The 25,082-nt window shown below is 45.4% G+C and overlaps 1 protein-coding gene across 1 annotated transcript; it reads left to right on the top strand.

Moving 5' to 3' along the window:
* Positions 1-174: 174 nt before the first annotated feature.
* On the top strand, positions 175-3,201 carry TAF1B (TATA box-binding protein-associated factor RNA polymerase I subunit B). The gene has a single exon (XM_089572829.1). The coding sequence runs from the start codon at positions 654-656 to the stop codon at positions 2,664-2,666; it is 2,013 nt and encodes a 670-aa protein (XP_089428955.1). The 5' UTR covers positions 175-653; the 3' UTR covers positions 2,667-3,201.
* Positions 3,202-25,082: the final 21,881 nt, after the last annotated feature.

The following is a 25,082-nucleotide window of genomic DNA, read 5'->3' as shown; positions in this document are numbered from 1 at the left end:
TGTAAGTTTGTAAGACATATCTATAACAACTTTGGCTTATTTTGAATTACTAAACTCAACGTTGTGAAAGGTAAAATATGTGTATTATATTTTAAAATAAAAAATTATGAACCTACTGCGAAAGTCGACTAGAAGCCGAACCTAGCCGAATCAATCCATAGCCTAATTGCATAGCGCGGTTCGCGCGCTTGCTGCGTTTTTGCGGTGTGATTCCATGTGAGCCGCGGCCGTTTCGTCTCTTTGTTTTCAGATAAGTAAGCGTTACCTTCTACGTTTTGTAGGTATGCCAAGCCGACTGTGTTTCAGTGGAGTGCTGGGAGAACATTTGCGCTGTGCGCAACCCACATAATCGGCGCTGTGGAATCAAGGCGCGTGCACACATGCATCCAACGCATGGCCCACCCAGGTGTGTGTTGTTGACATCGAGCTGTTTGCGACTACGTGAAGCGTGTGAAGTGGAAACGTCTCTATGCTGCCGGCTTAACACCGGTAGAGGCGAGTTCTTGTAATGTCACGTGCAGATGCTGCCATGAATATCACTACAAAGCGTGTGTGGTGTGGCCGCGTCTCCTTTCCAATCCCGTGAAGCGTCATAACGCCGTTGCGAACGTTCTTTTGTGTGACTGCGCGTAATCGTCGTCAGGAATATCCCGATGGTTGTGTGCGCGTCGTGCGGCGGCGAGGACTTCGAGGAGGTCTCGGGCCTCTACTACTGCTCCGAATGCAACACACAGAGCCAAGAGGTGCGCCTCGAACAGCTCGACGACGAAGGCCTGCCCCCAACAACGCACGTCGGCCGCTCGTCGCCGAGGCAGGCGCGCAAGGAGCTGGGCGACACGCCGCAGGACAACAAGCGTCTCTACACGACCAACGAGCTGTTCAACATCGTCCTTGCGCGCCAAGTGGACGCGCTCGTATCGCTGGGCGCTTCATCCGAGCTCCGCGGCGTAGTGTGCCGCCTCTGGATGGACTACCTGGTCAGGCTGGAGGCCGTCAGCCGCGTGGAAGACGAAGAAAGGCCGCCGCACATCGGCGCCGTGAACCGCTGGAGCGACCTGCGGACGGTCGAGGAGCTCCTCACCTCGACCGAGTGTGGAGAGCGCAAGCGAAAGCAGGCGCAGAGGGCGCTCTTTGGCTCGGGTGTGCGGACGCGCCTGACACCCAGGTCGGCTCGCCGCCGCAAGCAGCTGAAAAATCGCCGCACCACCGTGACTGCGCCCAACCTCGACTCGGAGTGCGAGGATGTCTTCAGAGAAGAGGCCGCAGCTTTGTCGGCGGGAGAGGCCTCTGACGACGAGTGGGGAGACCTGAGGTCGAGAGTGGCCAGAGAGTACCTCGAACGCCAGGCTAGGTGCGGCGTCGACGTGCATGACAGGAAAGTGAGCCGCGAGAGCGAGGTCACAGTGGTGACTCTGCAGCGGCTTCTGTGCATTCTTTACTTGGCCGTTTTGATTCTCGGTGAGCCCATCCTCTTGACGGACATCTTGAGGTGGGCTCGGGACGGACACCTGCCGTACCTGCACGTGATGAAACTGCTGCCCAGTGATGCCAAACTGTGGGGACATCAGTGGCGCACTTTTGTGCGCCTAGTCATGCCCACCATCGACGAGCTCGCATTGCAGGCAGCACATTTGGCTCACTTCCTCAACGTTCGTGACGAGCTCCAGCAGCCACCAATTCTTCCCATTGTCATGCGCCTTGTAGCGGATCTCAACCTTCCTTTAGATCTCGTGAGTGTTTGTCAGGAGGTTCTGTGCATCTATCCTGGCATAGAGGGCAGCTGGGAGGCACCTCCCAAGCGAGCAGCACACACAGTGCCCTTGTTTTCTCCCATCTGTGAAATGAGAGGCGCGGCTTTGTTGCTTCTAGTCTTGAAACTGACCTTTGGGCTGGACGGCAGGAGGGAAAAGCAGCTGTCACGGGCTGTCGACGAGGTGACGAGTCGTCACCCCAGTTCAAACCTGTTCTGCTGGAGTCGGTGGGAGAAGCACACTCGAAGCAGGGTCCTCCTGTTGCGTTCAAGCTGCTACATGTTCGAGCCGGGCGATCCGGACGACATACGAGATGTGGGCGTGCTCTTCCGGCATCCCGACAGCATTCCAGGTGACCGGTGCATGGTCATCAAGGCACTGAGGGAGGGGCTGCAGAAGTCGTTTCGAGAGATGCACAACCGGGATCTTGTCTGGCGAAACGTGCCCGCAACGAGCTTCGCCATCTCGACTGCGGTCCAGTTCTTCCTGGAAGAGACAGCCGTGTCGCAGGGGCTGAGGTCGGTGCTGGAGGAATCGTTTCTGGACCAGGACGTCACTTATCTCACCAGAGCGGGCGACGGTGTGACTTCTCTCGGAGGCTGGGCAAGGCTGTGCCAAGAGGAGCCGGAATTCGTGGAAGTGGTGCGAGAGGGTTGCGAGCGGTACTGGACGGTCGCGTTGGGGAAGGTGTACGACCTGAAGTACTCCACTCTGGTGCAGCCCTCTCTGCCCAAGGTTTTCTTGTTCCTCTTGGAGTTGCTAGCCGCAATGACCCATTGTTCCCCGAGGGAATTGTACAGGGAACTCTTGCGCGTGGAAGGGGTATTTATTAGGCGACAGAAATGTGGAGCTCGATCGTCAGGCTTGGTCTCTCGTTCCTTAGCACTGTGCTTCGAAGAAGCATCGCTACATTAGCAAGGATGACTGAAACGACTGTGATTTTGAGGTCTGTGATTTGTGCCATGTTGGCAGATCGTACGGCTGTGGATGTGTGTGCATCTTTGTTTGTATGCGATATCAGGGTCGCCACGACAGAGCACCGGACCACAGTGCAGGTCAGAGCAGGGGCTGACAGACAAGTTAGACAAACTCAAAGATCTTTGCCCTGCTACTAGTCTGCAGCGTGGCGACAACTGCGCCATCAGTGCAAGCTGTGTATATATTGGTGCCATGCATTCATTTTTTTTTTTTGCGTGTGTGTGTGTTGCTCTGCGTTGCATGAAAAACAGAAGCAGTTATTAACGTTGCATGGTTAAGGTACTACTGTAGTCAAGGATATCTGTGATAGAGAGGTTGGAGTGGATTCTGGAACCACAAAGTGACACAGAAAGGTTAAAAACAGATTGGCGTTGTTTGCACTGATCCCTTTTGAACTTCATCTTCGCAAATGTACATTGGCACTGGAATTTGCATGAACGGCTGTGCTGCAATAAAACTGTGCATAACTCTACTGATTTCTTGTGTGTATTGCAGTTTAGCTTTCATTAAGATGTATGCTGGCAATCTGCACGCATAACTAATTCTGCTGGCTCATTGGCTTTGATGTTTTTCTGTGTAGCGCAGATTTCTTGCCGCAGACTCATTGTTTTGGTGTGAAGAATGCAACAGTAGCCTCATGCCAAAATCATAGCAAGAGTTGAAAAAAAACGTGAGGTCATCGGGGAAAGATTTGTCGGCAACTCCTGGAGGGACAGATGTGGGGAGCTGAAGGGTAACCCTGAAAAATGCACTTCTCAAACTTTTTTCATCTTAGTAAAAAGAATGAGGACAGATATGCTTTTCTGTGAAAAATTTTTCGAAGGAAGGAAATAAACCTGGTCTTGGAGATGGTCGAAAATAACGCTCAAATGCATGCTCAAGGAAATAAACCTGCTCTTGGAGATAGTCGAAAATAACCTCTAGCCCATAGCATGCTCAACATGCATTAGAAGCATTGTTCTGTTTTGCACAAAACAGCAGCACTGCATGCATGAAGTCTGCTACGTGTTGTATCAGCTGAAAAGATTTCATGAAATTTCACCACTTTTTAGAGTGGACTAGATGTGGCTAGTCTGAACCTGTAGGCATCTTTTGATTGGTCAAATGGGAAGTGCATTTACAGATTTTTTCACTAGATGCATGCATGTTAGATGCAGTAGTCTTTAATACAAGTGCATTAGCTGTACACCCTCCCTAAAATAGGACACTGTGAAAAACTGCTAGAGGCACTGACTGCCTCACTTTCTAGGGATTTACATTCTTGCTCGTGTGTGTACATAAGCACCAAAATACCTTAGAAACGGATAGTTACACTTTTAAGACAACACTTGTGGCGCCCTCTACAATTGTGCACCTTATGCACCTTATTCGCTTTTCTTGGCTGGCTCGGTTTTGTGTGACTGAAATTTTGTTTTTTTTGTCAGCAGTACCAGACATGCTGTGTATTCCCAAGGGCTCTGCGCATTCTTTGTGCCAATTTTCTTCTGAGAGACAGTGAAAAAGAACGTAGCTATCGCTCGGGGCCAAACGTAGTCTAATCACCTCTCAGTGTAGCTTCCTGCATCAAAACACGTAACATATAGGGCACTGCTCCTTTTTGGAATCTCATCCTCCACAAGTTTGAAAAATTGAGCAAGCTCATTGGGGCATTTTTCCTTTATTGCTGTGAATACAACAGTGTACAATGCATACGGCACATTGCACCTACCAGAACTTTGTCTAGTGTTGTTGTGTGTGCTCCCAACTTACTGGAATACTATTGCTGACTGCTGACGAGCTACAGATTGTGGAGAGAGTCTGCGCTGACTGTACGCCTGGTACGGCAGCAATGCGTAGACAGCATTCAATGCTGTGCAGCCAAATTTTTGTAATGAATAAGTGGCAGATGCGGCCACGAAATTGCCTGCCAGGCACCATTCGTCCGTCCACTTTGGGCGAAGAGCCATGCAGTTGCACTGGTTTGGGAAGATAAAAAGCGTTGACCATGCATTGGTGTCTATCCACCCCGCATCTATCCCACGAGATTCACACCTAACTCAGGTAACATCGCATTGAGCTCGAAGTTCCTCCGAGACAGGGTAATGCTGGGCTTGCATGTAGGTTTTCCCTGCTCTCTGTCAGATGCGTGTGATGGCCGTCATTCTCACGTTTTATGCGGAATATTTTTGGTGCTTATTTACATTGCAATGGAAATTGTGGCTGTGTGTTGCAATCCTGCATGTGGGCTTTTGGTGCCTGCGTCTCTGTTGCAACCAAGCACCACGTCCGAAGACTTTCGCTCTGTCCAGTTTTAAGTGCTGCATCTATCTCATTCGGGCCAGTGTTTGTTATAAAGGGGCACAACTCCATGGAGTTGCTGCATTTGCAATTCACCATTTGTTTCATTTGTGCAACATGGTTACCCCAGCGCTATGCCTTTTCTTTAAAAAATGGAGTTCTATATATATTTCAGGGTTAGTGCAAGCTTTGTGTGCGATGCACGCAGAAATGTCAACGATGCTTCAGCCAGCACAGGGGCTGATAAAAACTGGCCTGGCTCACAAGGATAAGGAAGTGACTGAGTCTACTTCTGAATGAGGCGAGCACAAGTGTGCAAGAAAGGGTGACTGAACTGGCTGACGTGGATGAAAAACCGGAGAGGTTTTAATGTGGAGGTGATTTAATAAAGCTTTTTAAGCTTTGGGAAGAAAAAGAGCCACACATCACAACATTCGAGCTACTGTGCTCGAGAGTGTGTGCAGTGCGTGGGCTGTTCAACTAAACAATGCATGACATATTTTGCAAATTTCTTCTTATACAGCCTAAAACTTACAATTTAAGACCTCTCAGATGGGACTGTGGGCTAATATTAACAATCTTGGCATCACACTTGAACTTTTCTAGCGTTGGTTGCAAACCTAACAGATTTGTAAACTAAAAGCTACATGTCCATAGCGCTTGTAGATCACTGTTTTATTGTCCCAAAACGCTCTACATTCGAAATTTTAGTGTTCCAGACTCCTCCTAAATTGATGTCCTCTGCTCCAAGCTGTTCCAAATTGGAAATTTTACTGCTCCAACAATTGCTCCAAATTGCATTTTACAGTAGCGTCACTGATCATCATCATCATCATCAGCCTGACTATGCCCATTGCAAGGGCAAGGGCCCCTCCCATGTCCCTCCAACTAACCCTGTCCTTTGCCAGTTGCGGCCACCGTATCCCCGCAAGCTTCTTTATATCTCATGCACCCACCTAAAGTGGTATTCACATGGGGGCGCACATGGATGTGCAGAGGAGATGCGCAACAACGCCATTGATCAGCCAAAGTCTGCCCTTGCTCTCAAACTTCCTATTCACCTGGGCAGCGGGGGGGGGGGGGGTGCCAAGAGGGATGAGCGAAGCTGCCGGCCTGCGGAGGCAGTGGGCGAAAAGGAAAAAAAAAAGGGGCCTAAACAATACCGCCTTGCAGGGTTATGTCGGTGTTGAGACAGCAGAGGCAAAACAAAAAAAATGAGGGGCAAACAGTATACATGGGTGACAGGAAGGAAGATAAGAGAGAAAATAAACCCAAAGAGGGGAAACAGATGAAGAAAGACGGCAGCAGGGTGCACCCTATGCATGCCACCGAAGGTCAAGTGCTGCCACATCTCCCGTAGAGACGGGGACCGAACGTACCGACCCAACGAACAGTCTCCTCCTGGGTTGGGGGCGGCCACCTGTGCAAAACCAGAAACTGCGTCACCACCTGGCCTCTTGAAGGTGTAACGTGTGGGCAGTCACCCTCACTTAGAGAAAGATTCCATTGCTCGTGTTGCCCTCTGCTCTGTTTGCCTTCTCTTGATAGCTAGCCCATTACCTTCAATGACCATTGGTTATCTCGCCTTCGCATGCCCTGCCCAAGCCCACTTCTTCCTCTTGATTTCGACTAGGATGTCATTAACCCGCGTTTCTTCTCTCACCCACTATTACCGCTTCCTGTCTCTTAATGTTACATCTATCATTTTCCTTTGCATAGCTCGCTGCGTTATCCCCAGTTTAAGCTGAGCCCTTCTCCACATTTCAGCCCACGTTTCTTCGCCATAGGTGAGTACCGGTAAGATACAGCTGTTGTACAGGTGCCGTCAAAAGTAAATGGAAGGCAATATTAATGAAAAAATTTAATCATTGCCCGTTCAATTCATGCATCCTTGAATACATACGTGCAGACTAATTGCGATTGTGCGAATTGCACTGTGCACCAAGAAACATGGACCATTATGCTTTACATTTAAAGAAATTAAATTTTTTTGACAAAGTCGCCTTCCATTTACCTTTGACGGCGACTGTACACTTTTCTCTTGAGGGATATTGATGGTGGTCAAATGTTTATGGGAATCCCCAGACGTGGAGTTATTCCCACTTTGAGTTATTGATCAATTCGCTCTCGCCCTACCATAAGCTTGCCGTCCCGGTTAGCTCAATTGGTAGAGCGACTGCTCCGGTGAAGCGGTGGTCCCGGGTTCGAACCCCGGACCAGGACGAATTTTTCTTTAACTGCAAAGTTTCTGAGAAAGCTGTATAGCTTTCCTTTGTAGCCGTATGGCTGCGCTCGGGTGGATGTCAATGAGTAATTACTCCCTTACTAGGGATGTTGGCAAACTGCCATTCTTGATCTGAGAGAACCTGCCATGTGCACTCCACCCCATTCTTATTCACTGATGGGCTCTCAAAAATGCCCCAATCCAATGAATAATGGCTAGCTGTACAATCAAACAGTCTTGTGTAAGCAATTACAGCATGATTAGTCTCAAAATAAAGTGGGTACACGGCTGGACTGGAGAGGAGCAGCAGTGCATTCTATCCTTGCAGCCTTCGCATCTGCATGGCAAGCAAGGGAAATTTTAATACAACAGCATTAGCAGGGCCATGAAGGCGGACACTGTTTGTCGGTGGTGTCGTATGTGTGAGGCCAGCACCTTTCAACCATGGCAGGTGGTTTTTGTGGTGAGTTAGTTTCCTGTCCACCTGCCAATGTCCCGCTCTCCGCTTGTAGGGAGAGGAATCAGGCGCATGACGAAGAATAACTCGGCAAAAATGAAAATTGCTAAGAAGAAAACGATGACTCAGAGAACAGAAGGCCTACGTGCTTAACAAACAGCCTCCCATAGAACTATCTGTGCTAAAATTAGGCTTTCGGAAGCTATGCCTTCACGCATTGATTGGGTAGAGCAACCTAGATCTCACAAGCCCCACAATGGCTGTATTTCGAAAAGCCACCTGCCACTACAGTGGCATGTCAACGGTAACTGCAGCACTACGCTTATAGTGGTATGAGGACTCTCTGCAATCTATCAGTGGGACACGTTTTTTGTAGCTGCGTAGTAGGAATTGGAATAGAGTCAGAACTAGAACAGAATTATAATATGGATAGATTGGCGAGTGAAAGAAGAACACTATTGCGTTTCCTCCTCATCAGTCCAATTGATTGCCCCTAAGTTTTTTTTCCTGCATGCCGCGCCACCGTGCATAGCACCAGTAGCACGTTGAGTTGACGAGGGTTCAGGCAGTCAATGCATCTACTGTGCAGTTTTGACTGAGAATGCTCATGAGATCTGTGTGCGACAGGAATGATATGCTGTATGCAATGGCTGTTACGACTGTGCCTGACTATGTCCCAAAAGGAAAGGTCTCCTGTCCATAAGAAATCAATGGCTCATGTTGACGCTCGTGGGCTGGCTGTAGCTCTACTACCAGCATTAATTTTTGATCTCAAGAACTTAAGAAAGGACATTATGGCTCCACAACCCTAAGTGGCATGCTCTGGCCTCATATACAGGGTGGGCATATTGTAAAGCTAAGTGGAACACCTGCTGTCTGATTGTGATTATGATGATCATGATTTTATCTTCAAGCTTTTGCATAATCAAAAGAGAAGTGGACGGCGTTATCAAAAGGCAGAGCCGCTGGCTATTTTGGCCAAGATAGTCAATTTTGAAATGGCTGTGGAATACTTGCCACTAATAAATGTTCTTGGAAGCATTAGAAACAATCATCAAACCACATTTTGAAAAGTTCATGCTTACTGAGATACCCGGAAGGTGTGTATAACTGTCATGCCAGACATTCATCTTGCTTGATTGCTGAGAAGTTTGTGAGGATCACTGATTTAGGTGATATGTCATCTACCTAGGTGCATTATCTTGTGAGAAAACATTTTGGATGTTAATGTTTTATGCTGGGTTGCATTAAGTGATATAAAAATAATAGATGTCATAAATCACTGTTAAAGCAGTATTCAGTTGTACAAAGATGCATTTTTTTTCATTTATAGTTACTTTCACAGCAAAGGCACGTATTCATGTGCTAGTGTGTTTAGTATCTAGTAGCATTATAATATCTTGGATGTTCAGTCATTTTTAGTATTTTGTTGCAACTTGAATGTACAGCATCTCAGATCATTGTACTGAATTGCACTAATGAATTTGTTCACTGTAAATAGACATTTTTTGAGGCTTTTACTCAGTCTTCTTCAATGTGAAGAGCGCACCACCTAAATTTTGTTTAAGAGAGTTTTAGCACTGTGCAACTGCACACTGGTATCGTTACCATAGGTAGCAGCTAGTGGTAACAGCAGTGGGACTAGGTTGTGTTATTCTAAAGCTCTCTGTTATTGCCCTAGAGTGCACGAAGAGTGTTTTTTTTTAACACGTGTGTAGGGACTGATTGGCTGATGCAAGATGGCAGAATTTATCCCCTTCAGTTGCTGCATCTGCTGACGTATACATGACTGAAACCTAATTATATTCTCGTATACAAGGTGAACTTGTGCCCTTGAATTGTGCGCCCAAAACAATTAAGTCATGTCTACCGTGTTTGTGGCTCCATCTCTTGGAGCTACAACAAAATCTGTTTGTAAACAACTGAAGATGAGCATCCAAGCATTTTATTGGGGGATGAAAAAGTAGCTTTTATTCTCACATGGTATCTCTGAAATTGGTTGCAAATGATCCAGTTCATTGTGTGAAATTTGTTACGACGTTAATGGGTAAGCTCTAGTTTTCATTGTCACGGAAAAAAGTGCTGCGGCGGACTTTCAAAGCTTTGCGTCCATAATTGTGGATAGTGTGCCTTAATGACCAAAATCATAAAGTCGCGTTTTCTTGCCTCGATGCGCTGTTATGTGCAGTCCTTGTCAAAAATATACAGCCCAAGTGGTTTGCTTCCAACCCGTGCAGCGGTGCCGTTAAGCACATTTGACAGTCCTAAGCTTGGGAGGGTTGAGGATTTAAGTTCTTACCTCCTTGTGAGATTATGGTCCCCCAGAAAGCAAGAGGAGCCGTGCTGCAGGGCTCAGAAGCGGATCCCTTGGGCTGTATACTTTTGACAAAGACTGTACAGTAATGTACGAAATGCCTTGTTTATTTGGAGTTGTTCGAAATCCTGCATTTTAATGGAGATTGTTGGACGGTTTGAGCACTCAAGTGTTTTTTGTGAAGACTGATTCAGATGAGCAAACTCCTAAGAATTCTAGGAAGTGTCACTATGAAGGCGAATTCCTTGTATGGTTGTTCAGGGAAAAGGGGAGACGGGGAGAAGTTCTTAAAACTGAGATATTGTTTTCTTTGTTAGGAAGTAATGGTGTTGTCAGCATGACTTCAGAACATGACTTCAGCAGTCGTGAGCATAGGTGGCCCTTTGTCCTGTCTTTCTTTCTAGTGACTGTCTTGTGCAGTGCTAACTTCACCCCTCCAACCTCAACAAAAGAATTGCTTAAAGGGGCTGCGAAACACTGCCTGGGGGAATACCGGCTATACTTCAGGTGGGTTCTTTATGTCACACAGATGCTGACTTAAAAAGAATTACAGGAATCGATGCACAGGAACGGGAGTTATTCAATGAAGAAATTTCAAAATACAAGCAAACAAAACGCTGCCCTCAACTCGATTTTGGCGGGGCTTCCCACTCCTATTTCACTCTCCCAATGACGGCACCTGGCGCAACCAATCAAAACAGCCAGCCAGAGCACGTCGCGGAAGTTTGTACTCCATGGTTGCCTGCTCTCTGTGAGACTGGCAGCGTTGTTTCCATGCCAGAGCGCCCCTGGTGGTGTATTTTTATTTTACTTGCTTTGCAGGGCTTTTATCTAAGACAAACAAATTGTTTTTGTTGATCTAATATAAAACGCATACAGGTAACAAAATGTGTCTCTATTTATTCACACAATTTGCAGTATATTTACTGTTTGTCCGGTCATCAAGCTCGCGCCAGGTGATGTCATATCCGCTGCTAGAAACCCGCCACTGTGTGGCGACACCATCAGAGCCATGAAGTTGTTTTTGGGAGGACATTAAAATATTAAAAAACGGAATGTACGCGGTATTACCGATGCTAATAGCACCATTATAACTCACTGTATGCAATCAACAGGCAAAACAATTAACTAAGATTGTGTTTCTGGGCCCCTTTAAGCTCCCCTTCAGGGTCATGACACGATAGCTTTAATGTGTTAATGCCCGTATATACAGAACTGGTCATTCTCTACTGAGCATTCATACATCCCTGGGAGTCGTCATATCACTCCTGGCGCAGTGGTTAAGCGAGGCACCGCTGACCTGCGATGGCAGGTGCTGCCACCTGTGGGGATTGTGCGACCCAGGTTGCTCTTCCCGAGCAACCAATCATTAATTTAACTGCCACCTGTCACGGTGCGGAGTTTTCATGATCCGGTGGGCAGTGTTGGGACTGGAGCATCTCAACCTGCTGCCACTGTTACGCAGAGCTGAGCGATGAAACAGTCGAGGTGATGGTGTGTCAAAGGACGTTTATGCACACTATATCCAGGGGCTTTACATAGTCGGCACAGGGGCCGAGAGCACAACGAGCTCACGCAAAGGAGAGCGGCGAAGCCCATGGAGAGCGTCTCTCTCGCTTGATGTCTCCATACGCTGCCCCCGTTCAGCGCTGCTCGGTTTTTTGTAACCTCGGGAACTGTTGCAGCAGCCAGCTGTTTGAACCCTCCAATCAGATCTTCCCGCTGGCCACCATTTGTATTGGACGAATGGACGATAGAGGCTTGGCCATTCAGAGTTTGCAGCCAGGAAAGGGCTGCCGACGAAGAGTCGGTTGAGTGTCGAGCCGGCGCTAGCAGGGGGGGATTCTGCTGGGCAAGCCTCGATGAATTGTGCCGCAAGCCGCGATGCGTCCAAGAGTTGAGGGCCCTGAAGGCCCTTACAAAGATGATTGTTAGATGTGAGGGGCAGACAGAAGAAAGAAAACAAACACAAAGAAAATTGGGAAAGAGTGAAGACTTGTGTGAAAAAAAAAAATCATTAGCTGGCAATGAGAAATAAGCATGTACAGTCTTTGTCAAAAGTTTAGAGCCCAGGCGATTCACTTCTAAGCTTTATATTGGGCCTCCAGGAGCTTTCATGGAAGTCCTACTTATTACAGGAGGCAGTACCATAAGTCTTCTCATGTCCAGGAAATTTGGAGCGCTAGAGATCCATTAAGAACGACACAGTGTGGCTCAAAAGAAAACCCCCTGGGCTCCAAACTTTTGACAAAGGCTGTACTAGTTTGTTAGACTTCATGAGTGGAGAACCAAAACTCAGAGAAAAGTATGAACACAGTGGCAAATTAGCAGAGAAACTTTAAAAAATTTGATATAAAAATAATTATTGGCTGAGCTAAGGTCTAATCAGTTTATAGTTAAAATTCAGCCAGAGCTGTTCCTTATTGTTTAGCTATAGTAGATCTGTATAGTTTAGTGGTAAAAGAGCTGCCGTGGTGGCTCAGTGGTTGTGGTGCTCGGCTGCTGACCCGAAAGACACGGGTTCGGTCCCAGCCACGGCGGTTGAATTTCTTTAGAGGAGAAATTCTAGAGGCCAGTGTACTGTGCGATGTCAGTGCACGGTAAAGAACCCCAGGTGGTCGAAATTTCCTGAGCCCTCCACTACAGCGTTTCTCATAGCCTGAGTCGCTTTGAGACGTTAAACCCCATAAACCAACCAACCAGTTTAGTGGTAGAAGCCAAATGCATTGCCTCACATCACCTGGTTAAACTCGTTCGTCTCTTTATCCTAACAGCATTGTTTAGGAGTTGTTGGCAGCTGCTGCTGTGGTTTCTGCCTCCTCCTGCTGTAATTTGTCATGTTCTCATTATTGCCTACTTTTTTAGCACGAGCTTCAACGGTTACCAATATTTACTGCAGGCGGATCAAACTTAGGCACCGATAGACGTGGAGTTGTAGCTGCCGCTTGCTGCAGAGGCATCGTACGTCGCCTGACAGGTGATGTCAAAGCAGCCAATGACTGCGTCATACAGCTGTGTGCCGCAGACCGGCTTCACTGAAGCTCTGCATCAGGAGACTGCTTGTAAACCATAACAAATACAGCTGGCGCAGTAAAATGCATGATGATCACTCAAATCTGAAAAAAATCATCATAAAAGGTAGGCTGTGTCTGATTTAAAAGCGATTGGAGCTACTGCACAAAAGCGCAACTAGAGGCAGTGGTGGCGGCATGTGCCATTTTTTGGGGCAAGAGAACACATCCATTTTAAGCCACGGCCAACCATACATGTCCGTTGAGTGGACACTTCCAGAATACGGAGCTTGGTTCACGGTGGATTGGGTACAGAGGGGAAAGAGAGCACTAAACCAATCTTGTGGATGTAAAAAAAACTAGGTGGAACGCAGCAGTGCAGCTTCAGAAGTGAGACTTCCATCTATCATGTTTGATGTAGCATTCTGTTCCGGGAGTAATGGAGGCGGAACTGGTAATCCATCGGAGAGGTCAACAAAGCGTTGTTTATTTGTGTCATTAAGTTCATGATGAGGGCAAACTGAATTTGGCCTGTATCAATAAATTGCAACATTCTAATGACAACAATGCTACGTTCACTGAACACAGAGAAGGTGTTAAAATTGAAATACTGTTGTTGCTATCAGAGGCTGCTTTTGAAAGTAAACTGTGGTGCGTCAATAGTTTTTTTGGGTGCAGATCCCTGAGATTAGGCTACAGTTCTTCACGAAGTCCTTTTCAGTATAGCCCTTTCAGGCGCCATTTTTTTTCCTGATCGAAAAAAATTATTTTTTCGCCTAAATAGTATATTCATGCCTTAAGAAAGGAAATATGTTAGTTTTCCAGAGCAAAACACCGACGGGTAAGTTTCTACAAGGATATGCAAAATTCTGTACAAAGAGTAAGGTTGGTAACAAAGAGTGATATCGAGATGCCTGGATTTGGCAAGTAAGCATCCGAGCTATCGCGGAATCACTGTGTTTTTTGAAGATACAGATTGCACTTGACATTAAAAAAAACAGTCGATGTGATCACTGGTAGTGAAATCTGTCTGCACACAAATGACGGGCGATGTGCTACACAGCTCACTGTTTTCTGAAACATTATTTGCTGCGCTTTTTATTTACTGTGATAAAAAACAACCTTTTGTCGATGAGAAAGGTGATAATTGATTGAAACAATAAAATCACTGCTAGGTGTAGCACACACTCAGAAAAAGCTGTCGGTCTGCTGTGTACAAAATTGTGTGCGAAGCGACTGGAAGGGATATTTGTCACGAATTTGAATGTGGTGCCACGAAGTTTTTCAAACGCAGTCTTCTGAGCAATAAATGAGTCTTGCTGCCGAGCAAACATAAAAAAATCCACAAAGAGAGACAGAATGACTTCATGCTAGGAATGAAAATAGGGTGAACTTTTCTTCATTGTTCTTTCAGGTACGCATAAATAAAACTGCAGGGCCATAAACCGTGCAATCGACTATAGTAGCTGTGCAATCGCTGCATAAAGTCAGCAACAAAATTCCAATACGGAAAGGTGTCAGGCAGGGAGACGCGATCTCGCCAATGCTCTTCACTGCCTGCTTACAGGAGGTATTCCGGGGCCTGAAATGGGAAGAGCTAGGGATAAGAGTTAATGGAGAATACCTGAGTAATTTGCGATTCGCTGATGACATTGCCTGGCTAAGCCACACAGGACAAGAACTGCAAAACATGATCAATGAGTTAGACAGGCAGAGTAGAACGGTGGGGCTGAGTTAACGTGCAGAAAACCAAAGTAATGTTCAACAGCCTAGCAAGGGAACAGCAGTTCGCAGTCGGTAGCCAGGTGCTGGAAGTAGTAAGAGAATATGTCTACTTAGGGCAGGTAGTGACCGCAGATACGGATCATGAGAGGGAAATAACTAGAAGAATAAGAATGGGGTGGAGCGGATATGGCAGGTTCTCTCAGATCATGAATGGCAGTGTACCAATATCCTTCAAGAGAAAAGTGTACAGCAGCTGTATCTTACCGGTACTCACCTATGGGGCAGAAACATGGAGGCTAACAAAGAGGGTTCAGCTCAAGTTAAAGAAAGCGAGGTATGGAATGAAAAATGATAGGTGTAACGTTAAGAGACCGGAAAAGGGCGGAGTGGGTGAGGGAACAAACGCGGGTTAATGACATCTTAGTTGAAATCAAGAGGAAAAAATGGGCTTGGGCGGGGCATGTAATGCGATGGCAAGATAACCGCTGGTCCATAAGGGTAACGGAGTGGATTCCAAGAGAAAGCAAACGTAGCAGGGGACGGCAGAAAGTTAGGTGGGCGGATGAGATTAAGAAGTTTGCGGGGATACAGTGGCGGCAACTGACAAAGGACAGTGTTAATTAGAGAGACATGGGAGAGGCCTTTGCCCTGCAGTGGGTGTAGTCAGGCTGATGACGATGAAACCGTGGTTGGGGAGTATTGTTACCTCTGGCGGCTGCTGCCTTTGTCAGAGTACAAGCAACCTTACAAGGCCCTTACGGCTTTGGTAGGAACCAAAATTAAATGAACGAAATGCAGGTGGTGGGTAGCCAGTGAATGAAAAGTTTGCAAGATGAGTGAGTCAGAGAGTGTGGCAAGAAACGTGCATAGTCGTAATGAATCACTTATGACTGCTGCTGGTGAAATAGAGGAGATGTTTTGGAACTGCTGCTAGAAAGTGTGTTGGCTAGGTGGAATGAAATCGGGGCTAATAGGATTAAAAAGGGGCTGCAGGCCACATTTGCTTTCATATTCCACCGTGTACAGCGCTAAATCCTGCACAAATCCGTGACCGCGTCGTCTTATCACCGCGATAATATATGTTGATGCTGGGCAAGGATATAACTATTTTTCACTGGCTTATCAGTTTTTCTAATATCTGACTTTATGTGGCAAATGACAGCACTACAACTAGCTTTACAACATCTCAATAAACAGGTTCAATACAGGATATAAATGTACCCCCTTTCAACAAATAATCAGAGGAGCTTAATCAACACAGTCTCTTACACTCCTTCTTTCCTGTGGTGTTTTGTTCTTCTGCAGTGTCTATATCTTAAAACTCAGAATTGTGCCAGCGTGATAAGATAGGGTCATGCACAAAAAATTGACATGCAGTATGGTGATTTCAATCATGCATAGGCTAATTTGGCCTGCATAATGTCTGGAATTTGATATAGCATAAAGTTCAGAGAGAGCACGAACTCAAACTCCAGAGGCATCAAGGAAAAAATATTCACTTAGCGAACTTTCGAGTCAAGTGCCAGAAAAATGCAAAAAACTGGCGCAAAGTCCATGAGCGCTTCGTCAAATTTTTCGATGACAACAATGGCCATTTGTTGTTCATGGCTCTCTTGAATTTGTTGTTGCCACGGCACTTCCATCTTGCTCTGACAAGTGCAGTTATTTCTCATGGTTAGTGCTGGAAGCAAGCGCAATGAACAGTTGCATGGCAGGTAGGGGAATGATTCTCCGTTGGTTGTTTGTGAGCTGTTTCCATCTCTCTCTTTTTTTTTTGGTACCCGGACATCAACTCTGCCCTTATCTTCCTATTATCTCTCCGCTATTCTGTTCTTCCGATCTACTACTCCACCCCCCCTTGTTTGGACTCTCGCCAGCAATCATTTACTGAAACACTCCCTGGGTTGTGGTGTCATTTCTTTTGTTCAAAATGAGTCACTGGCGACCTATGCGGACAGGTTGTCTGGAACCTTCAGACGTGTTTGTGAATTTAGCTTCTTAGGCTTTTGAAGGCATCGAAGCTAACACGATTTTTATGGGGTGGGCGATGTTTGGGATATTTTGGTAAATTAGATATTTTTTCCTAAAAGTTGGGTGGGCGATATTTCAGGTGGGGCCTCTCTCTCGTAACTTTGTGATAATGGGACTTCGACTGCGTTGTGTCTCTTTACCTCTTAGCTTCACATTGCATCCTAAAATTTTCCATTCCTATCTGTGAAGCAAGATTTCTGAGCACTGTTTCTGTCTTAGATGAAAAACCAGCATTGTTCACAATCAGTTGCTGACATTTGCATTAGTTGCCAGTGTTATGTGCTTACTTTAGTTCCAGGACTGCATACAGGTGAGGAACAAATGAATAAGTCTATATTTTTCAGTGCATTCTCATTAATGCTAGCAACCACCAGTTTTTCAGTCCATAAAAGCTCTTCCTTCACCTGGTGCTTGGCTTTACATTGGTTGAAAGTTTGAAAAAAATGTGTCTTTGACCCCCACCTTGAGATGTCCAAATATGTTCGACTTGGTGCTATTTGGCCAAGCTGTCAAGTCACCGACCTTTCATGGGCATAGTTACAAAGCTTTAGTTCATTGTTGTCCTTATCAAATGTCTCTTTACCAGACTTTTACTATAGTTAACACTGTACAGAGGAAATTAATTTTATATAGGTGTATCATGTATTGAGTCAAATGTGCATGAGAAATGCAATGTAGCGTGACAAGTACTGACACCTCATGGAAAGAACCCCGGTTAAGCTATCTGACGGAACCAATCTTTCTTCATTCTTTCTGTTTAATGAAGAAGTGTGCAGTAAAGCCACGCAGTGAGTAATGCAGCCACAGTGAGATGACAATGCTGCAAAATGGCAGCGACCTGTGATATATTGATTTTGCTGCTGTGGGATTTTCAGCTTCATCTAACATTCCAGTGGTTGAAGGGACCCCAGAACAGGTGTGGCAAGGGGGGTGGGGGGGTGTAACCATCCAACATTTCTCCAGAGGGGCAGAGTCTCCTAATGCTAGCACTCAGATCAGATCGCTGACTAACGCTTCAGTTCTGGGACATCATTATTTTAAAGCACAGTGCGGTTGAGCTAGTTGGCTGCGTAGCCAGTCGTCAAGCGTTCCATGTCGGTAACCTAAACCAGTCATGTCTCGTTAGAAGTCGATTGTCTGACCACTTTTCATGATCGTGATTATCAGAATTGAAACAGACTATGTGCTAACTTCAATGCAGCCAATCACTCCTCATTTTGTACATTTTTCTAAAGCTATCCGTTTCGATTAAAATTTTATATGCATTAACAAATGCACCTTTGAACAGTGCAAAATTACAAAAAGAGTATAACAAGAAATATAAAATTTAATAAGTAAATAAAAGTGATGTGATTAAATAAATAAATTACAAAACTCGAAGATTTGCCCCCCACACTAAAAAAAAAAATTCCGGAGTCCCTGTGTTGTTAGTTTTATTTATTGTGCCACAAGCCATTTAGGTTGCTAAGATGCATTGTTATTATGCTTTTTTTTTGTGTTCCTGAATGCTGTTTCAGCGCTTCTAAGTCTTTGTTACGGTTGCTCTATTTTTACTCTTGTTTTGGTATTTATTTAGCCCCAGTTGTGTGGGCAAAGCAGGAGCTAATGCTTCTTCTAGCTTGTAAGCCATCAACTTGCATGATTTACAGCATTATGTTCTAATGGTTTGCCTTGTGTGCTACATATAGGAACACCATATCAGCAGATATTATTGACATGTGTAGAGGTTAACCCTACAAATAATTAATCAACCTAAAGTATTCTAAATTTATCGGCCTACCTAGATAGACTATATGCTTCTGATATTTGATGCCATTTGTACTTTGCTTATGAACGTAATTAAGATTCAAGTTGTATATTTGACAAGGTTTGATTCAAATGTAAACATGATTGTCTGTTATACCTTTGGTATTTCATGCAGAGTCGATGCGCAACCATTTGGTGAACATACCTTTCACAAGACATTTCATGTTGAGGCATAAATAATGCTGAATACTCTACCTGACCATGGAAATGAGGAAGACTGTGTTCTGTTTAAAGGCGATGTTCATGTTTGATTCAAACCTGAGTGTACTGTTCAGTTCTGGCGAATTTGTAACAAGGGCTTCGTCCTCATTACAGGATAAAAAGAGACATGCTGACAGCATGGAGATTTCAAGCAGACTGATTCTTATAAAAGAGAAACGAATTCGAAAGGACAGCACGGAGGCAACGAGAGAGAGGGAGCAAAGCAACTAGAAGTTTTGATGATGCCACGCAGGTGTGTGGCATCTCAAGTTATCGACAGGTGGTGGAGATGTGCGAGGCATCTCGTGTGTCGGACCCACAGTGGTGCCAGCATGTCCCGTCACCTCCTCTCTTCGTCGTCTACAAATTAATAAGCCGTTAATTTTTATCAGCCTACCACATTTTTGTGCATTTCGATTATTGTCGTATTTCTGTGATTATTTCTTCTAATGCATATTTTTTCTTCGTGTGATGCTATGACAGCCATTAGAGGTCAACCATCAATGATCAAGAGGACGTGAGAAGTATAAATTGTGCATGCTGTGATATTGATTAAATATGTTTTGTAACATGATAAGATGTACAGGCCTGATTACTTGGAAAGTAGTTTTATTGCAATGATTGATTGAATTCATGAAATCAGAACAAAGGTTCATGCACAGAATTCTAAAAGAACGTCATTATCGTGCTAGAAAAGGAATTGGCACCAGGGGTATGTTTTGCCTTCCTTATATTTGTGCAGTGCACCAGTTTCAAATTGTAAAACTGAGTTCACATTCTTGTGCCTTCTTATCTGGCCTAGTTGGTGACAGGCTTGGAAGTACCAAACGCATAATTTTTAGCATTAAAATTTTGAACATGTGTGTTTTCGTGGCAAGTGGTTGTAATATGTACAAAAAAGCACACTGTTTCTAAGACCGAGGAAAGTGCGTGGTAGTCTGACTACATATTACTTCCAGGCTGCATGTTATCTTTCCTTCTTTCAGTCAAATAATCAGACATCTGAAAGGTTATTCAGTTACTTTTTCTCTAAAAAATCAGTAACATTTCCTAATGTAATCTTACTAATTCTCTCCCTGAGTAGAAGGTTAGAAAGGCGATTGGTGTGTGTATCCTGAAAAGCCTACGATCTCCTATAGTCCTGTATGCTCATTGCTTTATGATAGTAGCGATTTCTACAGCACATAATTGAGATGTTAATGACATTGGCTGCAGTTTTGATTATTGGTGTCACCTTGTTTGTTTCTGCTCGGAGTGGATAATGCGATAACCATGAAATGTGGAATTTCTGTAGAGTCACAAGATATGGGCTGAGAAGATGGAAGGCAGTCAAACTCAAACTGGATTTCATTGTATTCGAACACCCCTTTACCTTCTGCACGTGCCTCTTGTAGCACCGTTCGGTTAAATTTTTACTTCCTCAAAGGGCACCCTTTTTCAGGTGGTGTGACATGAGATGTATTGCGTACTGTTTCAAAGCTTATGTTATCTATTTGATACTATGGCAGTATGTATTACTATTGTTCGCTATCGTCATATAAGTATCAGTTGTACACAAAGCGGAACAAAAAGGTAAATATCAATTCAATATTTTATATCCATTTTTCTTCTTTGGATGCATTATGGGACATCTGCTTTGCAACAGTATTGTATCCCCACTACTTGTACCAGCCATTGTGAGAAGGAGAAGCACTCAAACATCACTATCATCAGCATGACTGCACCCACTGCAGGGCAAAGGCCTCTCCCCCAATTAACCCTGTCCTTTGCCAGTTGCAGCCACTGTACCCCCGCAAACTTCTTAATCTCATCCACCAACCTAACTTTCTGCCACCCCCGGCTATGCTTGCCTTCTCTTGGAATCCACTCCGTTACCCTTAAAGGGACACTGAGGAGAAATTGAAGTTGACTTGCATCGACAGAATACCAGCTCCTGATTACAAAAACGCCATTCATACTGACAACAAAGCTCCTGTAACATAGAAAAGAGCAAGAAGTTGTCATCACGCAATTCGCCCAGAAAAATCCGAGGCGTCTACAGTTTCTGTTCAAGGAAGACTGACTGAGTGACTGTCGTTGCGTGTTTGTGAACATATTGTGCTGTGTGCTGGTCATCAATCCGGGTGTGTCGAGAACCCGTATGCAGCAAGACTGAGCACTCTTCTCCACGAAGTGATAGTATCTTTTTGCATTTTTATTAATTTTAATTGTTTCTTCGTTGATAAACTCCAATGTATCTCTCCTAGCCTCGCTTTAATTTGCTGTTTGTAATTTTTCTTTCATGTGTGTATTTTACTTATTTATTTTATTTGTATATAAATAAATAAATTTACTCCGCAAATAGTGCCTTTTTGCTACGAACATACCCCCCCCCCCCCCTCCGGCGCCAACAACCAATGGGGCCCCCCCTGCAAAAAATTCTGCGGACGCCCTTGGCAAGAACCAAAATACAGGTATCGCCGCCACAGGCCAAACTCGCAAGTACAAGCTTCATGGCGTCATAGGACAAAACAGTGTTGCTAGAACCAATAGTTCTAGCAACACTAGGACACGAGAAGCTACGAATCACTGAGGCGCAGCAAATGCATGCGCAAATCTCCTTGACGTCGCCAGATGGCGCCACGTACCCGATAGCTACGCGCGCTCCTGCAGCGCCGGGACCAATCAGCGCTTGCTCTCAGCGGTATGGGGGCTCCCGGTATTCCGCTAACGGTAACAAGGTACACGGTATGCTAAAGGCGTCTATTTGCGATAACTTCATTGACGACTTCGAGAACGGGATCCATTGTAATGCTGGCAAAACGCCGGAGCAAATGTAAACGAAGCGACGGCCGCAATAGCCGATAGATGCCTTCAACGTGCGGCCGGCGGTAGCTTTCTTTTCGGCTGCTGCTGGGCCGCACTGCTGGCCGCCAGAAATCACGGAGTCTGCGTTACGTCATGTGAATGTCATGTTTCACGTCACTTAGTTCTGTGTCGTCATAGCAGAATCCCAAGTTTGAATCAGAGCGGTGGGAAAAACTATTTCAACTTCGAATCCAAATTTCTTAGAAATAAATGCATCTTTCGCTGCCGGCCAAGTGGCAACAAAGCCATGAAATGCCGAACTATCGGATTTTGCTATAAAAAAAATATTAATAGAGCTCTCCTCAGTGTCCCTTTAAGGACCAACGGTTATCTTGTGTTTGCATTACATGCCCTGCCCAAGCACCTTTCTTCCTCTTGACTTTAACTAAAATCCCATTAACCCGCGTTTGTTCCCTCACCCACTCCGCCCGCTTCCGGTCTCTTAACGTTACACCTATCATTTTCCTTTCCATACCTCGCTGTGTTGTTCTTAACTTGAGCTGACCCCTCTTTGTTAGCCTCCACGTTTCTGCTCCATAGGTGAGTACCGGTAAGATACAGCTGTTGTATACTTTTCTCTTGAGGAATATTGGTAAACTGCCATTCATGATCTGAGAGAACCTGCCATATGCGCTCCACCCCATTTTTCTTCTTCTAGTTATTTTCCTCTCATGATCCGGATCAAACACCCACCTCGTAAAGGTTCTTTATGTTGCTTGAATCCAGGCAACTTGAAATTTGCAGTGAAAATCAGAGCACAGTGTGTCTGCACACTTTAACAAACTAACATCCTTGGCTGAATAAATATATCCCTGAGAGCATTTTTGCTGCCTAAGCATGTATTTAGTGAAGTTTAAAGCAATATATACCTCGTTCTAGAGAAGCCCATCAGTAATTTTTTGAAATGGGATTTTTCGGGTAGAGATAAGCTTTTTGCGGCATAGTAACACCATTGTTGGCCGTATCTCGAAAGCAGTCAGATTATGTGAATTGTAGTCAGATACACATTCAGGACCGTTCACATTCAGGACGACTGCACAGAATTCCTTAGCAATAAAAAGGTGGTCCGTTATTGAAACTTTTCTTCTAACCAAAATAAGAAATAGCTAACCACAAGAAAATTTATAAGCTGTAGAACTTTGATACCTGGGTTGTTTAATAAATATAAACATAAATAGCTGATTTTGTTTATAGTCGTTATTGAATAGTGGAGTAATGCAGGACGCCGCGGACCGTGGCCCACTCTTGTCTTATCAACTGCTGTTTGTTTTTTTTAACTTGTATCCTGCTATAGTAAAGTGATTAACTAAGTTCTAATAGTTAACTTTAAAGGGACACTGAGGAGAGCACTATTAATATATTTTTTATAGCAAAATCCGATAGTTCGGCATGTCATGGCTTTGTTGCCACTTGGCCGGCAGCGAAAAATGCATTTATTTCTAAGAAATTTGGATTCGAAGTTGAAAAGGTTTTTCCCGCCGCTGTGATTCAAACTTGGGATTCGGCTATGACGACAGAGGACTAAGTGACGTGAAACATGACGTAACATGACGTGATGCAGACTCCGTGATTTCTGGCTGCCAGCAGTGCGGCCTAGCAGTAGTCGAAAAGAAAGCTACCGCCGGCCGCACGTTGAAGGCATCTATCGGCTATTGCGGCCGTCGCTACAGTCGCTTCGCTTACGTTTGCACCGGCGTTTTGCGAGCGTTACGATGGATCTCGTTCTCAAAGTCGTCAACGAAGTTCTCGCAACTAGAAGCTGCATTCGATTCAGCCGTGGTTCTCTGCACCGCCGGAACCGGTTCACGGTGCGCTGCACCAAAGCGCTCGATCCACAGCGCCCCTGCACCACCGTCCGCGATTGATTTTGGTGCAGTCGTGGTGCCGCTTCGGTGCAAAGAACCGCGGCACCCTCAGAGACGGAGGTGCAGGATAGTGGTGCACGTGTTTGACGGCGTAAGCAGACGACGCGCGCCGCCGACGTTTTGTTTGTTAACATCAATGGCCAACTAAGGGAAGTTTTTCCCGTTTCTCGCGACAGCCTGAACAGCCTCTTGAATTCGAAGCTGAAATACCTAGCTACTACGCTTTCGTAGTAGTTGGGGATTCTGTTGCGGTCTGTCCGAACTGTGTTGCTGCAAAAGAAAGCACCACGTCGGCTTCCTCCTCTTCGCTGTCTGACGACTCAGAAAATTCCATAAAAGTGGACTCGGCGATGTCGTAGTCCATGACTCCACGAGGCACGAAAAACAGACGCGACGCACAGCAACACAACACAGCACGACGGACGAGAGCCGGATAGCAGACGACAAGGCCTGTGCGTGCACGCGCTCGATTGAAGATTTGTGACGCTGCTGACGCGCTGCACCTGCACCAAGAAACTGCAATTGCACCGCGCCGGCACCAACGGAACTTTTTCAGAATTAGTGCAGAGAACCAGTTCTGAATCGAACAGACCTAGACACCTTTAGCATACCGTGTACCTTCCCAGACAACACCAAACATCCTGAGGACGTCTTCAAATGGTCCAAATGTCCTCAAGGCTTCTAAAACATCCTCAATAAGTCCTCATAATGTCCTAGGTTGGATTGTCCTGGAAACGCCCTCAGAACGATGTCCTCAGGTCATACGGGTGGGTTCGTGGTCCTCAAAATGTCCTCTCGAGGACATATCTGCGAACACGCATGCATGAAAATCGCCAGCAAAATAATGCATGTAATTTGCATTCTAATATATAGCTCTATGCTGTCCTAGTTTTCCAGATGCATTACTGCGCGGCGCTAGTCTTTAGTCTGAACAGTTTCTCTCCCTTTGACAACCTTATGTAGAAAAGGTTTGTTTGGTTAACGACAGCAAGCCTAGTCTGCAAATTTCTGCGAGCGGAAACGAGAGTAACCGCATTCAGAATGCTGCGCATTCGTGCAGGCTTTTTAATGTAAATACATTCTACTTGAACAAAGAGCATGCTTGCAGCGCACGAAGTGCAAACGACACAGACAAAAAAGTCTGGGCCGCTCCAATTCGGGCACGGGTAATACAACGTCGTACAACTCGCATCGCTGCTGGTTGATGCCCTGTGAAAATCGATGAGTTCTGATGCCTCGCAGTTACGAATGCCGTTCTTTTATGCGATGATCTTATCGTGCTTATCATTTCGGCTAATCGTTTTCAGCCCTCCATAATGTAAACAGTGCCGCTAGCCATGCCGCTAGCTTTTCCTTTGGCGAAAGAGCCCGAGCACCTGGGGCCCATCTGTGTGTTGCTTGTAGACAAATTTCGATAAATAGTTTGCATTTTCGCAATAAAAAACTGTTTTTCATAGAATCAATCGTTCCGTACCTCATAAAATCGCATGCCGACCGCAAAGTCATCATCATCATTATTGTGTGCGGCCAGTTTGAATTCAAGCCAAGCCTAAGCTTGAATCCACAACATCGACTCACGCAAGACGCAAGTGACT

The sequence above is a fragment of the Amblyomma mixtum genome, chromosome 2, assembly GCF_055824585.1.
Source record: "Amblyomma mixtum isolate Tamu chromosome 2, ASM5582458v1, whole genome shotgun sequence".
Classification (NCBI taxonomy): Eukaryota; Metazoa; Arthropoda; class Arachnida; order Ixodida; family Ixodidae; genus Amblyomma; species Amblyomma mixtum.
Note: the sequence above shows the minus strand (reverse complement) of the source record. Positions and strands in the feature narration are given on the sequence as shown.

What these genes read in the sequence shown, in the direction of transcription:
- TAF1B (XM_089572829.1), top strand. Translation starts at nt 654, where the DNA reads ATGGTTGTGTGCGCGTCGTGCGGCGGCGAGGACTTCGAGGAGGTCTCG.